Source organism: Octopus bimaculoides, chromosome 9 (genome assembly GCF_046866305.1).
Source record: "Octopus bimaculoides isolate indiv1 chromosome 9, ASM4686630v1, whole genome shotgun sequence".
Lineage (NCBI taxonomy): Eukaryota > Metazoa > Mollusca > Cephalopoda > Octopoda > Octopodidae > Octopus > Octopus bimaculoides.
The window spans coordinates 80,609,299-80,626,375 of NC_142936.1; the positions used below are offsets into that span (position 1 = coordinate 80,609,299).

The 17,077-nt window shown below is 39.1% G+C and overlaps 1 protein-coding gene across 10 annotated transcripts in view; it reads left to right on the forward strand.

The window, feature by feature from the left end:
• The window catches only part of LOC106872191 (cyclin-dependent kinase 11B-like), a 72,916-nt gene that overhangs the window by 9,673 nt on the left and 46,166 nt on the right, over positions 1–17,077 (forward strand). For all 10 annotated transcript variants that reach the window (XM_089357865.1, XM_089357862.1, XM_089357870.1 and 7 more), the window contains exons 3-4: positions 1,186–1,328; positions 7,838–7,982. In XM_089357865.1, the coding sequence (XP_089213991.1) occupies positions 1,186–1,328; positions 7,838–7,982 (288 nt within the window). The remainder of the gene's footprint in view (positions 1–1,185; positions 1,329–7,837; positions 7,983–17,077) is intronic.

The window sequence follows — 17,077 nt, forward strand, 5'->3', positions numbered from 1 at the left end:
GGTGGGAAAATTCAAAAGAATTACAAAAAAGGTGGTTGGAGGGGTAGTAGAAAGGAGGTGGTGAAGGGCCAGGTGAGAATGCAGTTCTTTGGGTGGATGGAATTAGGAAGGAAGGAGGAGGTGGTGGGATGGTGTATGCGTCAGTTTTCTCAGAAACAGAATATTCTGCTAACGAACATTTCCTTGCCGTTTGTATATTAATGGTTAGAGAGAGTAGGAATCTCTTGCCATGCTCATCTATGGTGACAGAGCTGGAAGTCTGCAAGAGATGCCATCATAACTGCTGATATGTCTTGGGGCATCTTTTAAACTTGGCAAAAACCCGTTTTTCTCCAGGTTTGAACACTGCTAATTTCTTCCAGTGAGAAAGTGAAAAAGAGAGATTGGTGGGTGGAGCAGTATGAAGAATCAGTCTCACTATTGGTTTAGTCCTCTTTATTTATGAACCCTGAATGGATGAAAGACAAACATGGCCTTGGAGAGATTTGAACTTGGAACACGGAAAGCCAAAATGATTACTGCAAGACATTCTGATTAATGTTGTAACGATTCTGCCACATTCCTACTTTTGTGTGTACAATACATTTAAACCATCATCATCATTGATCTAACCTCCACTTTTTTATGCTTTTATGGATTGGATGGAATTTATTGAGGAAGATTTTTTTAATTTTTAGGTGCAGGAGTGGCTGTGTGGTAAGTAGCTTGCTTACGAACCACATGGTTCCGGGTTCAGTCCCACTGCATGGCACCTTGGGCAAGTGTCTTCTACTATAACCTCAGGCTGACCAAAGCCTTATGAGTGGATTTGATAGACGGAAACTGAAAGAAGACTGTCGTATATATATATATATATATATATATATATATATATATGCATGTGTGTGTGTCCACCAACATCACTTGACAACCAATGCTGGTGTGTTTACGTCTCCGTCAGTTAGCGGTTCGGCAAAAGAGACCAATAGAATAAGTACTAGGCTCACAAAGAATAAGTCCTGGGGTCGATTTGCTTGATTAAAGGTGGTGCTCCAGCATGGCCGCACTCAAATGACTGAAACAAGTAAAAGCGTAAAGAGAATGTTTTTATTTTTTATTGTTTTGTTTATGGTTTGTAATTACTTAGGAAGAGATTTACCCGTGTGTTGTTTGCATTTAATGTCCTCTGTGTTTCTCATCTTTCAGCAAAGACGATTACATGGATGACAGTGAGTCATTAGACATAAAACCTCCACAGGCTCACGCTATGAAGAAAGATAAACACAAACACAAACACAAAGAAGAACGGTGGCGAGAACGAAATAGCAGACATGAAAAAGATAGGGACAGTAAGTGTCCTTCCTTCCTTCCTTCTTTTTTCTCTTTGCTTTTAGTATTTTCATCATACTTGGATCCTCCATCTCTCTAAAATCAAGGCAGCAAAAATTGCTGGCCATGTGCTGGAATTAGAAAGAATATTTTCAAAATTACTCCCTCGTCTTTCTACTTCATAAGTGAAGACAACAATGGTCTAAACTAAAGTCTTAGTCAGTAAAAGAGACCCTTAAACCTTTAACATTTAAACTGGTCCCATCAGGTACAAATATTCTACAGGGTTTATGCTCGTACCAGCCACCAGGTCTGGCCTCTTACTCATCATCATCATCATCATCATTTAATATCTGTTTTCTATGCTGGCATGGATTGGATCTTTTGACAGGAGCTCGCCAACCAGAGGACTGCACCAGGTTCCAGTTATCTGTTTTGGCATGGTTTTTACAGCTAGGTACCAGGGTAGGTAGTTGGTGACATTTATGGAGTAAAACACAGAAAAAAACTAAGCGAAACGCAGGCGCGTGACTGAGTTGGATGAATGGGATGGAAACTCCCTTGTTTAACCCTTTCAGTAGCAACCTGGCTGAAACCGCCTCTGGCTCTCTAGTACAAATGTCTTGTTTTCAAAAGTTCTGAATTAAAATCTTCCACCAAACCTTAGTCACAATTTATGTTCCTAACACTAGCTTAATGATAACGAAGTCATTTTACTAAATTCTTTGTTATATTTAAAATTAATTGAAACAAACGCAGAGCATCTCAACAGAAATATGGTAACAAAAGATAGATCGCTGACCACTCCACATATATATATTTTTTTTCTGTGTTCCTTTCTGTTGAAGAGCATAGGCTCGAAACGTTAAAGAATTTCTCTGTTCCCCGAGCGTTATACTAATACATCCATTTGTTGTTTGCACCACCTGTCTTCGTCTGTTGTTTTTTCGGGTATTCTCCCATACATAGCACACGCTCACGTGGTCGCACCAGCTAATCCTGTCTCTACTCATCACACACGAACTTCTGGACTCTCTACCTTTTTATATTCTGGACTATTTATTCTGAACTTTGCACTCTCCGACTGCACCTCTCCTGCCTACGGATTATGCTGTACCTATCCGCTGATTAAAAAATAGGTAATGGATAGTGATACGATGGGTATCTAGCTGTAAAACAAGGCCTCCATAATATGCATCCATCCAAGAATGTGAGTGTGGAAAAACAAGTTGAAGAAAAAAAACATTGGATGATGCTATCCTAGATAAACTCGACTCGAAAAAAAGGGGAAAAAATCAATAATATGGCCACAGCTGGTACATCTCTTTTGTTGCTTCATATTAATGACTTAGTTGGTGTCATGCATGCAGTTGAAGTGACAGCTGTTGTCCCCATCACTCACTCTTTAGTAGTCTCGTAGTTTCCAGATTATGCCTGCAAGCCATTAGCTAGTATTGCATTTCAACACTAATTGATGTATGTTCACCGTAAGTACAAAAGAAACAAACTATTACTTTTTTTACTCAATAAATAATTACATGACTGACAACAGGTATATACGAGACGAATATTAAATGTCTGTTACTTTGTATTCTTTTTGTGAAGTTGTTGCTTCTCTTTGTTACCCACATAGCCGTGCCTATACCTATCATTCTACTGGAGTGTGATATGAGGGCAAGTTTGGCTGTTATGGTTAACCAGTGTGGTGATCATGTAGAATCTCCTTCGTTATATCAAATAATGTTGTATGTAGTTAACCCAGCTATTATCTGTGATAATGTTAGGAAGAAATAAAACACCCCTTTTGTAAAAGCTGCTCACAATATTGTAGATACATGGCTTAGTGGTTAGAGTATTCAGCTTGTGCTCATAACATCATGAGTTCAATTCCTGTTGGCACATTGTGTCCTTGAGCAAGACACTTTATTTCACATTTTTCCATGTTACCCTACTGGCAAAAATGAGCTGTACTTGTATTTCAAAGGACCGGCCTTGTCCTATTATTGTGTCACACTGAATCTCCTTGAGAATTATGTTAAGGCTACGCGTGTCTGTGGAGTGCTCAACTACTTGCACGTTAATTTCACGAGCAAGCGGTTCTGTTTATTTGGATCAACTGGAACACCCGGCATCGTAACTGACAGAGTGCCAGATACAATATTGCAGCAATACATACAAAATAAATACTTCAGAAGACATACATCTTGTAGAGATATATATTTATAAAACAAGAGCACTCAGAGAGTGCAAACCTCTGCCAAGGCAACACCAACGTCCTTTCAATGATTAGCCAGAGATGATTTTTAAAATGAGAATATCTGAAATAAACTCGACTGCTCTCACAAACGAGAATACTGAAAATGAACCTGATTGCTGTCAAAAATTAAGTAAAAAATAAAAGGAAAAATAATCTAGAATCCTTGTCCTGGTACTGGATCGATCCCAAAATCTAATCAGTACATGCCAGTCATGAGGCCAAATATCCCTGAAAGTTTCATCCAAATCCATCCAGCAGTTCTTGAGATGTCTTATCCTCAGACAAACAAACAAATACAACTGAAAAGAATACCTCCACCTTCGCTAAGGCAGAGGTAATAATAAATCATTCTAAAAGTGAAGCTTGAAGTAGATAAAACTGGGGGAAAAAACCCCTTTCTGCTATATGTACAAGGCCTGAAATTTCGTGGGAAGGGATTGTCAATCACATTGACTCTGGTTGACCCTGAAGAGATGAAAAACAAAGTCAGCCTTGGCAGCATTTGAACTTTGAACGTACAGCTAGAAAAATTACTTGGCATTTTTTCTGGCATGCTAACGATTCTGCCAGTTTGCTGCCTTAGATAAAAGCTATGAATAATGGTTTCAAATTTTGGAATGTGGCCAGCAATTTCCGTCAAAGGGTAAGTTGATTACACTGACCCCAGTGTTCATCCGGTACTTATCTTATCAACCCCGAAAGGATGAAAGGCAAAGTTGACCTCACCAGAATTTGAACTCAAAATCTAAAGAGGGACAAAATACCACTAAGCATTTTCCCTGGTGTGCTAACGATTCTGCCAGCTTAAAACTGTAAATATTAACATGTGGAGTACTAGCTTAAAAACAAAAAAAACCTCTTGAATCGAAAAAGGGTTGACGGCTGTTTGTGTAGGATTATTATGATATAATGGTATCACATCTGTTGTGTTTACAGAAGATGTGGGTTTATGCCCCAAAAGCAATGATCAACCTATTCCTATCCAAAAGGATTTTTAACCTAATATGCTGCAGGCTGCTATGACTTGGCCTACATTGAGCTCCACTATTAAAATGATTTATTTCTCATCTCTTGAAGTTTCCAAATAAAAATGTGAACAATGGAAGAGGTAGGCCCAGGAAGACCTGGGCTGAGGTGGTGAGGCAAGACCTTCGTACATTGGGCCTCACCGAGGCGATGACTACTGACCGAGACCTTTGGAAATGTGCTGTGCGTGAGAAGACCCGGCAAGCCAAGTAAGATCGTTGCAAGTGCCCCTGGACTGGTTCTTGTGCGGGTGGCACATGAGATGCACCATTTTGAGCGTGGCCGTTGCCAGTACCACCTGACTGGCTCCTGTAGGATTTTTGAGCGAGATCGTTGCCAGTGCCCCTGGACTGGCTTGTGAGGGTGGCACATAAAAGACACCATTTCGAGTGTGGCCGTTTTCGTGCAGGTGACACGTAAAAGCACCCACTACACTCTCTGAGTGGTTGGCGTTAGGAAGGGCATCCAGCTGTAGAAACTCTGCCAAATCAGACTGGAGCCTGGTGTTGCCATCCGGTTTCACCAGTCCTCAGTCAAATCGTCCAACCCATGCTAGCATGGAAAGCGGACGTTAAACGATGATGATGATGATGATGATATATAAAATATATTTCATGTTGTTTAAGTAGTCCTGACAGCTGTCCAATAAATTAATGCAATGCTATGGAAAATGCTCAGCGGCATTTCATCTATCTTTATGTTCTAAGTTCAGATCTTGGCATGGTAAATTTTGCTTTTCATCTTTTGAGGGTTGATGAAACAAGTACCAGTTGAACACTGGGGGTTGATGTAGTTGATTTATTGAAATCATTATTATGCATGCATACATGCACCTAAAACAGGTATAAAGGGCAGTCATTTGTGTATCAGTTTGTGTTCTGAGTTCAAATCCTGCCAAAAGCAACTTTACCTTTCATCTTTTTGGTGTTGATTAAATAAAGTAGCAGTGTACTTGTGTCAAATACTGGGGACTGTAATTATCTGACCCTTTAACATTCAGAATTCCTGTCAAATGTAATGCTTATTGATGCACATATTTTGAAGTGGTCTCACATCATCTTTTGGCTCTGAAATTTTGATGACATGATTGTTTATTTTTAGAATAACACTGTAGGATAGGTGTGAGAGGCCAGATATGGCTAGTTTGAACATAAGTTAAGTACAATATTTAGACATGAGTTTTATGCCCCTAGAAACAATAAACCTAAAAAGACAGACATGATAGTTACAGCTGAAATATCTTTGATCATGGGCCTGTTTGATTTGAGCTGACTTGGTGAGGGCTAAACCACAAAATGAACTAAGTTAGTTGAGCGACTGACTTACAAACTGTTATTTTTCTGACATGTGAACAAGATGGAGAAATGTCAATGCAAATGAATGAGTCATGCTCAGTGAAAAAAACTGATGTGATCTATTTATTGATTAGTGATATTACAATAGAAACTAGAAAAGCACTCGGAGAACGCAGACCTCCGCCAAGCAGCTTATTTCCACCCTTATACACACATGCTGAAAATCGCCCAATTTTCCAAACCAACACCGGCAAAAACATAACCTCCTTGGCGGGGGTAAAAAAAAATAACACCGCCATATGATTTTTTAAAAAACCCTAACCCTAACCATACCAAACTAAACCTATCTACCTACTTTACATCCCTCTGTGGCCAGTTTAGTATCAATCATCCCACGTAAAAAGCACTCTGTACATTCTGTAAAGTGGTTGATGTTAGGAAGGGCATTCAGCTATAGAAACTGTGCTAAATCAGACAATTGGAGCCTGGTGCAGACCCCCAGTTTGCCAGCTCTTGTCAAACTGTCTGACCCATACCAACATGGAAAATGCACAATAAATGATAATGATGATGATGATGACATGTGGCCTTTCTGTTGAATTATTGGAAAGAAAGAGCAAGAGAAGTGTTTTGTAACTTTAGGGTAAGAGTATGAAATGAAAAGCTACAGATTATCATCATCATCATCATTTAACATCTGCTTTCCATGCTAGGATGGGTTGGACGATTTGACTGAGGACTGGTGAACCAGATGGCTGCACCAGGCTCCAGTTTGATCAGGCAGTGTTTCTACAGCTGGATGCCCTTCCTAACGCCAACCACTCCAAGTGTAGTGGGTGCTTTTACGTGCCACCGGCACGAAGGCCAGTCAGGCGGTACTGGCAACAGCCACGCTCAAAATGGTGTATTTTATGTGCCACCTGCACAGGAGCCAGTCCGGCGGCACTGGCAACGATGTCGCTCGATTGTCTTTACAAGTGCCAGGATGGGGACACTGGGCGTCTTATATAACCAAATGTATTCTGTATTTCTTTTTCATAGATTTGAGGTATTAATGAAATTTCTCATATTGTGTATTTTCTTTTGAGGGAGCATTTCCTAGGGGGAAAAGTAGTGATGGTCACTTGGGCTGAAAGGCTAAGGAATGGCAGTTGTTTAAGTTTCACTTTAGGAATATCTCAGTGTGGGTGTGCATGGAGAGATGTTTAAATGTACTTTGGGTGACCTTCCAGCCTCTGTTAGCATGGGAGGTAAATAGATTGATAAAAAGAAATGACAATGATGTTTTTTATGTGTGTCTGTATGTATGTGTATATATATATATATATATATATATATATATATATATATATATATTTAATTGCAGTGTGGAATGTGTTTATAAGCCATTTAAAATAACACACAAAAGCCGTCAGATTCACTTCAACATTTAAATTTAATTTGCCAAAATATTTTCGTCGCTTTGAGACCGTGACCTGTTCACTGACAAAATTCTGTGCTGCATCAGTGAACAGGTCACGGTCTCAAAGCAACGAAGATATTTTGACAAATTAAATTTAAATGTTGAAGTGAATCTAACGGTTTTTGTGTGTTATTTTAAATGGCTTATAAACACCTTCCACGCTGCAATTGTTTTCATTCCAGCACACGATCTCAGATCAGGTCACTTGCTATGCAAGTACATCTCCGTAATATATATAGTTTTAGAGAAAAGAACCAAAGTTCTTTCTAATATTAATTTAATTTTAAGTTTTGATAAATTGAATTTGAGTTTTTACCTGTAAATTTGGATTTTTATCCCTATTATTATTATTATTATTTTATATATATATATATATATATATATGTATGTATGTATGTATTATATGTGCTGTATTGTATGTGTTGACGTGTGTGTGTCATTGTCTATTTATTTATTGTGTAATTGTTCTTATTGGTTCTGTGCTTACAGGAGATAGGCTACACATGCGGTCTGCAGGTAAAGATCGGCATGGTCATGAAATGCAGCGTCAACAGGACAAAGAGAAAGAACGTGAACGACGTCTGAAAGACGAGGTACGAGAAGCACGCAAACGAGAGGAATCTAGACGAGAAAGGTAACTGCATGAATTTTTTTTTGTCCTTTTTTTTTTCTTGATGTCTTAAAATCCATTTTGCTGCTGATTAACTTGCAGTTAACTTACACATCTATGTTATATATAACTGTGCAGCATGATAGGTTGTGGTAACTGCCTGTTTTGTTGCTCTTTCTTTTTTCCATTCGATTTTTCTTTTACATGAATATATATCTAAATTATTTGTATGGAGAGCTGGATTGTTAAATAGGTGGTAACTTTATGATTTATAGTTATAAAACCATTTTATTATATTATGGCTATGTTTACAAATTTTAAAGTGTTTTTTTTTTTGCCTCTAAAATCCATCTGCTGTGAATTATTTAAACACAAGGTCAGCAATTTTCGAGGGGAGGGGTATGTGGATAGAATCATCTCCAGTACTTGACCGTACTTTATTCATTGATCCTGAAAGGCACAAAGTGACCTTAGTGGGGTTTGAACTCTGAACATAGAGAGCCAGAACAAGTTTTTCTGATGCTCTAATGTTTCTGCCAATCCACTATTTTTTTTATCATGAATTTTAGTGGTAATGATATCCACAATGAATTATAATAATCAGTTATGAAATTGTCAGTGTTGTTTTTAGTACCTTGTACCAGATTTGGTCTCTGATCTCTGGCTCTTACATATCATTTCTAGTCTGGTAGGTGATCCTCTATCAGACATGTTTCCATCCTTTTCTTACTTATTCCATTACTAGGCTGTTGTTGTTGTATTTAAGATCCAGGCCCTAATTGAGTTGACCTATGACCGAAAGCATTCCAACTCTGACCATAAGCACATCATTTTCATCATCATCATTTAACATCTGTTTTTCCATGCTGTCATGTGTTGGACGGTTTAATGCAGTTGTTCTCAACCATTTTTTTGCCTATGGAACCCTTTGATTTCTGTTTTGCTCTGATAGACCTCCATAGCCATTCTATTCTTTTATCCTTTTATTGGTTTGTCATCTTGACTGTGGCCATGCTGGAGCACCGCCTTTAGTCGAACAAATCGACCCGAGGACTTATTCCTTGTAAGCCTAGTACTTACTTATTCTGTCGGTTCTCTTTTGCCAAACCGCAAAGTCACAGATGACATAAACACACCAGCATTAGTTGTCAAGCAATGGTGGGAGGACAAACACACACACACATTCACGTTAGGCTTCTTTCAGTTTCCATCTACCAAATTCACTCACAAGGCTTTGGTCGGCCCAAGGCTATAGTAGAAGACACTTGGCAAAGGTGCCACACAGTGGGACTAAACTTGGAACCATGTGGTTGGTAAGCAAGCCAGGAATTTACTCTTTTACTTGTTTCTGTCATTTGACTGCGGCCATGCTGGAGCACCACCTTTAGTCGAGCAAATCAACCCCCAGGACTTATTCTTTGTAAGCCTAATACTTATTCTGTCGGTCTCTTTTGCCGAACCGCTAAGTTACAGGGATGTAAACACACCAGCATCGGTTGTCAAGCAATGTTGGTGGGGACAAACACATACACACATATATATATATACATATACATATATACAATGGGCTTTTTTCAGTTTCCATCTACCAAATCCACTCACAAGGCTTTGGTCGGCCCGAGGCTTTAGTAGAAGACACTTGCCCAAAGTGCCACGCAGTGGGACTGAACCCGGAACCGTGTGGTTGGTAAGCAAGCTACTTACCACACAGCCATTCCTACACCTATATTGTATAAAAAAGACTAAAATATTTTGTGTGCTGTAGAAGTACAAGCAATTAATTGCACAGATTTTAGCAACAAAATCTAATATGGACTTTAGTTGGGGACCTCAGGTTTGGCAGTATTGAGCCAGCTGTAGGGCTGTGTCAAGCTCCAAAGTCAGCTTTTGGCATGGTTTCAATGACTGGACCCCCTTCATTAATGCCAACCACTTTACAGTGTGTATTGAATGTTTCTTTTTGTTGTTGTCGTTGTTTTGTTTTTGCACAATCAGTACTAGTGACGTCGCTGAGTGACTTGCAAGACATGGAAAGAACAGGAAAAGCTCCCTCAACTAAGTGGAGGACGGTATGTGTGAGGCAGGGGTTGGCTTTATGCCAGGTGTTGAAAGGCTGAAGTATGATAGGGGGACAAGTAAAAGTGTCTTCTTATAGAAGAGATAAACAGCCTCCCTGCTTTGTATAAGATTGGGTGGGAGTAGTTGGGTAGAAGATAAAGATGGTAGTGGTGGAGTGCTGGATCAAACTGTCAAGGTACCAGAAGGTAAGCATGGACACTGGATTGGGGTGAGGTCGGGTGGTGGAAAGAGAAGGTATGTAGTTTCATAAGAGTGAGGGGGAGAGTAACAGATGGTTTGAGATGAGGGTAGAGGTGACCGTAGTGAAAGCATAGTACATCTTGCCTTGGGAAGTGAAGTTCTCCACCAAACAGCCATGCTAGAATGTATTTCTCTTCTTTTCCAATACTTTTACTTGTAGAACAGTTTTGCTGTATTACATGTAGTCTGTTCGCTTGTTAGATAGCAGGAAGGAGAGAGTGAGAGAGAGAGAGACAGGAAGATGAAGACAGAGAAGTTCTTATGTAACTTTGAGTAGAATTATCAAATAGAAAGCTACAGATTACATTCTTTTATATTTGTTTATAATTTAGGCTCAAAGCTAGCTATTTTTAAGGCAAGGAGCTTTATCAACTACACTGATCCCAATATTAGACTGATACTTTATTTCATAGACCCCACCAGAAGGAAAAAAGATGGGAGTTGACCGTAGCTGGATTTGAACTTGGAATATAAAAAATACCAGAAGAAATATTACAAAACATTTTGTCCAGCACTCTTGTGATTCTGACAGTTTTTTTTTTTTTTTTTTCCTAAGATTATTACTTGCGTTGGTTTGGTCATGTGATGTGTATGAACGATGACAGCTGCGTAAAGGAGTGCTGAGCTCTAATTGTGGAGGATACCTGTGGAAGGGGTAGGCCCAGGAAGACGTGGGACAAAGTGGTGAGAAAGGATCTTTGGACACTGAGCCATCGGAAGATGTGGCGATTTACTGTACTTGATAAGATGTATCAAGCTAAGAAAAACTCGCTGTCTTCCTTACATACAGGCTTGTTCTTTCAGGTGCCAGTGCCCCTCAAAAGGCACCTGTGCCAGTGCTGCATAAACACACCCGTGCTGGTGGCATGTAAAAAGCACCCAGCACATTCTGGCAAGTGGTTGGCATTAGGAAGGGCATCCAACCATAGAAATCATGCCGCAACAGACATTTGGGGTCTGGACAGCTCTATGTCACACCATCCAACCCATGCCAGCATGGAAAGCGGATGTTAAATGATGATGATGGTGATTAATGACTTGTTACATTTTGCAGATTTGAGTGGCTGTGTGGTAAGTAGCTTGCTTACCAACCACATGGTCCCAGGTTCAGTCCCACTGCGTGGCACCTTGGGCAAGTGTCTTCTACTATAGCTTCGGGCCGACCAAAGCCTTGTGTGTGGATTTCGTAGACGGAAACTGAAAGAAGCTCGTCATATATGTATATATATATATATGTATATGCTTGTCCCATCCAACATCGCTTGACAACCGACTTTGGTGTGTTTACGTCTCCGTAACTTAGCAGTTCGGTAAAAGAACCCGATAGAATAAGTACTAGGCTTACAAAGAATAAGTCCTGGGGGTTGATTTGCTCGACTAAAGGCGGTGCTCCAGCATGGCCGCAGTCAAATGACTGAAGCAAGTAAAAGAGTATACACATTAATGTATTAGTTTCATATTTTGGCACAAGGTCATCATTTTCGGGTGAGGAGATTATATTGATCTCAGTGCTCAGCTGGTACTTATTTATCGATCTCGTAAGGATGAAAATCAGTCTCAGTGAAATTTGAACTCGGAGTGTAATGACGAATGAAATACTGTTAAGCATCCTGCCTGACGTGCGAACAGTTCTGCCAATTCATCACCTTATATACATTAATGTATTGAAGTGCTTTTAATTATTAATTTTTCTATATGTGACAGTGGATTTTCATTGATGAGTTCATGAACCTTGGTTCTTTTCCCTAAAACTATATATTTATATATGTATGTTGAGGCATATATATGTGTGTGTGTGTGCGTGTGTTGGGGCAAGTGAAATCGAAACTGAACCAAATTCGATGACTGGCACCTGTGCCAGTGGAGCGCTAACAGCACCATCCGAGCGTGATCACTGCCAGAGCAGTGGTCTGACTTCTGTCCCAATGGCACGTAAAAAGAACCATTTGAGCGTGATCGTTACCAGCGACGCCTTACTGGCACTTGTGCTGGTGGCATGTGAACAAAACATTCGAGCGAGGTCGTTGCCAGCGCTGCTGGACTGACTCCTGTGCAGGTGGCATGTAAAAAAAAAACCATTTGAGCGTGGCCGATGCCAGTATCGCCAGACTGGCCCTCGTGTCGTTGGCATGTAAAAGCACCCAGTACACTCTTGGAGTGGTTGGCGTTAGGAAGGGCATCCAGCTGTAGAAACTGGTGCAGCCATCTGGTTCGCCAGTCCTCAGTCAAATTGTCCAATCCATGCTAGCATGGAAAGCGGACGTTAAATGATGATGTAGAGAGAGAGAGAGATTTGTGTGTGTATGTTCACATTTCATGGCTGCAGCTTTACTAGTCACCGCCTTAACAAAACAGTGACGTGATGTTTGCATTGCCTGTTCACATTATGATTGATGATTGGAAGAGTATCGACCCATAAAAATGCAGCCTCAAATATGCCTCCATCCAACCCCACTAGCATGGAAAGTGAAAGTAAAGTAAACAAATGAAGAACGCCATCTTCATGTGGTTATTGATTAATGAGATAAGGTTTAACTTATTAAAACCTACATAAGATTTACAGGTTCTCTGATTTAATATTGACTATAGGGGTATGGCTGAATGTTTGAGAAAATTGCCATTTGGTTTCGGGTTCAGTTCCACGGCATGGCACCGTAGGGAAGTTTGTTCTGCTATTGCTAAGAACCAACCAAAGCTTTAAAAGTGGATTTTGTAAACAGAAACTGAAAGAAGCCTGTTATGTGTATGTATCTGTCTTGACATTGTGCCATAGTTGTCAACAAACATTACTCTTATACTAATGGTGTCATTCACTTGCAATCTTCTGTGAAAACATGTCTGGCCTTTGTGCTGTTCATGTTTGAAGCACTAAGGGAAATGTTTCTTCGTATAGAAACAGGCATGGGTTGGCAATGGAAAGGGTGTCCAGCTGTAGAAAATCTGCCTCAATGAATTTTGTCTGACCTGCACAAGCATGACATGATATATGTTAAAAGAATGATGTTGAAGTTGATTGTAATGTGGATTACAAGATATCACATAACACTTCATTTTAAGTCATTCAAATTTTTTTTTTTTTTCTTGTGGAGATAATTTTCTCTGCGTATATGGTCAAAAGGCCTTTGACTTTTTGTTTTTTTCCATAGTTTACTAGAATTATAGTGTTAAATTGCTTGAGGTGTTAATACATTGTGTTCATAAAGGTGGCAATCTGGCAGAATCATTAGCATACCGGACGAAATGCTTCGTAACATTTCAGCTGTCCTGTTCTCAGTTCAGCTGCTACCATGGTTGACTTTATTTTGCATCCTTTCGGGGGTTGATAAATAAATGCCAGTTATGCACAGGGTTCGATGTAGTCTACTTCCCCTCCCCTCAAAATTGCTGGCCTTGTGCCAAAATAAGGAATGGATATATAAAGTACATATGGGTTGCTTGTTCATCAAATTATTGGTTACTTAGTCTCAAGTTAGGCCTATGGTCAAAACCATGCAGCCATGACCATTGTTTTTGCATGCCGAGAACTACCTTATCTGATGTGTCCTTCTGTCTTTAAGATGGATGTGTGTATGTAATTTTAGTAAGAGGAAGATTTGGCTACTATATCTAGCAAATGTAAAGAGACTATGTAGAGGCTCTTGTTGATTTCTATATACTACTTAGTAGTTTAGGGGTATTTTGTGGTTGGTTGGTAGGTATGTAGGTTTAAAACCTCAAAGGAAATTTTCTCAGGATGGATCCTTTCAGATTTGTCTCCTCTTGGATTCTAGTTACAGGTTATGTTTTTCATTTTAAATGTTATCAATAGACATTAAAATAGTTTAATTGTTAAAAACAGTATTTAAAAATATACAAACATGAAGAAATCATTTAGACAAATCATGTCATTGTTGTTATTTTTCTTTTTGTGTGTGTCTGTGCTTTCTTTTTCTTTTTTTCATTTCATGTTGTCATCATATCCATCTCTTCATTTCAAGACACAAGTATTTACTTCTCCATAAATATTCCACCTCATTTACTGAGGTGTGCCACCAAAGCCCACTCAAAGCCACTATAACCAAGCTCAAGAATAACATCTCAGCTCATCATCGTTTTTTTCATCATTTCACCATTTTCTTTTATTAAAACACTTCTATTTGTTTTTGCCATCTCATCTTCACACCAGCTTCTTCACACAACTCGTCGTTACTGATGAAGGCCATTGGACCTCAGAACATTTGAAAAGTCGTTCGTTAATTTCCTCATGATGTATGTCTATTTCTCAGTGATGGCATGATGTCAACGAGTCAGCTTCCTTAGGCCAAAAGCAGAATGCTGCTTTGTCTGAAAGTAAAACCTGATATTCCTTTTGGTTTTCTCTTATATCATTCATGTTCCTTTGAATTTTATTTTCATTTTAATTTTTTAAAAACTTCTATTTCTTTCTTACTTCTAAGAAACATATTTCTCTCACTGAATGTATGTTTGCTTTCACTAAAATTATCTGTGCACCTTTTCACTTCCTTGTGTGATGCAGAGTAATTCATTATATAGATATGTGTGTATGTGTATGTCTATACATGCACACATACATTGTTGTAAGGTATGCAGAAAACATAATCGGTATTTTTAAGCTTTATATTATAGACACACACTTCCTCAGTATTATAATAAACAACACAATATGATGTTTGTTGCATGTCCTTGTATACTCCAGTCATACATGTTGTATGTAAGCAAGGTGGTATACCAGACTAAAAGAGGATAGAGGGCGAGATAGTAGGATAGTGTTCGGCACACTTGATTTTTTTAAAATCATGTTCATATATATATATATATATATATATATATATATATATATATCATCATCATCATCATCGTTTAACGTCCGCTTTCCATGCTAGCATGGGTTGGACAACTTGACTGAGGACTGGTGAAACCGGATGGCAACACCAGGCTCCAATCTAAATTTGGCAGAGTTTCTACAGCTGGATGCCCTTCTTAACGCCAACCACTCAGAGATATGCAAACACATATATATGTGTTTGCATATCTACACTAGCATGGGAGAGAAGCTAGGTTGTACCTGTAATAAACCCAGACTGAGTGCTCATCCATTTAACCTTTGGTAACATAGAGAAAAGGGCATCACACATACAAATATTTTAAATAGACTTGCTGTTGGTGCTACCCTAACAATCTAGAGTTCATTGAATTAGTTCTAAATTCGAAATTAAATTAATTAGCGTTGAAGTCGGTTTTAGCGTCACAAACATTAACTAATTAGCTCAGGTAAATAAAGAGGTGTAATTGCTGTAAAATATATCTAGTGGGAGAGACAGTTATTTCGACATGTTCGTCTGTTAAGCTCTAATATTTTTGCCATCATTTTTTTTCTTCTTTTTTTTTTTTTTTTATGCTGTCATAATGGTATTTGGCTAAGAACTGATCTTCAATCCTGCGAGGCATGTTGTTCTGAAAGATCAAATTCCTAAACTATCCAAGCAAAAGTTTGCATTTGTAAAACCCTCTCAGTATCTGCTTTGTACACTTTACCTTACACTTTCACCCATCAATGCATAAAGTTTAATTTCCATTCTCAGTTTATTACAACTTAATAACACGAAAGATAAAAAAAGTGAGGGTGATAAAAGTTACAAAACTTCTTACCAGACAGGCATGGCTGTGTGGTAAGAAGTTTGCTTCTCAACCACAAGGTTCTGAGTTCAATCCCTACTATAGCTTCAGGCCGACCAAAGCCTTGTGAATGGATTTGGTTGGCAGAAACTGAAAGAAGCCTATCTTATGTATGTATGCGTGTGTCTTTGTGTTTGTTTCCCCGGCACCACTTGACAACCAGTATCGGTTTGTTTGTATCCTCATTGCTTAACATTTTGGCAGAAGAGTCCAATAGAATGAGTACTAGGCTTTAAAAAAAAAATTAGGTACTGGGGTCGATTTGTTCAACTGGGATTTTTCAAGGCAGTGTACCCAGCGTAGCTGCAGTCTAATAACTGAAACAAGTGAAAGATAAAAGATATTAGTTTGGGTTCATAAAAAGTTAAAATTAAAGCACTTCATGTTTTATGATTGCCTTGTTTTGTGGGGACACCGAATATTAAAGGGTTGATCTGCTGGTATTTTAAATCTAACTGAAGGAAAGTTGTTTCTTTCAACTCTAGGTTTATGGCTTTTCATTTCTCATGGCAAGAGATTCAGTAACTGTAAATCCAGGGGCTCTCATCTGTTTCTTTGTCTATGGACCCTTTTGATTAATATTTTTGATTACGTTAATCGTGCAGGTGGCACGTAAAATACATCAGTGCAGGTGGCACATAAAATACACCAATGCAGGTGGCACGTAAAATACACCAGTGCAGGTGGCACGTAAAATACACCATTTCGAGCGTGGCCGTTGCCAGTACCGCCTGACTGGCCTTCGTGCCGGTGGCACGTATACGCACCCACTACACTCTCGGAGTGGTTAGCGTTAGGAAGGGCATCCAGCTGTAGAAACTCAGCCAAATCAGATTGGAGCCTGGTGTAGCCACCTGGTTTCACCAGTCCTCAGTCAAATCGCCCAACCCATGCTAGCATGGAAAGCAGACATTAATCGATGATGATGATGATTAACATTTTATTCTGGTGGACCCCCATAGCCATTTGATATTTAAAAACTAGTTTTATCGATATTTCTTTCAAAATTCCTATTTAGTTTTTCACACGTTAGGGGAAATGATGACAGAAACTCAACTCGTTACATATTTTATTTAACCCAGTCGGACAAAAAGCTAAATTAGTCCTTGGTAGGATTTGAATTC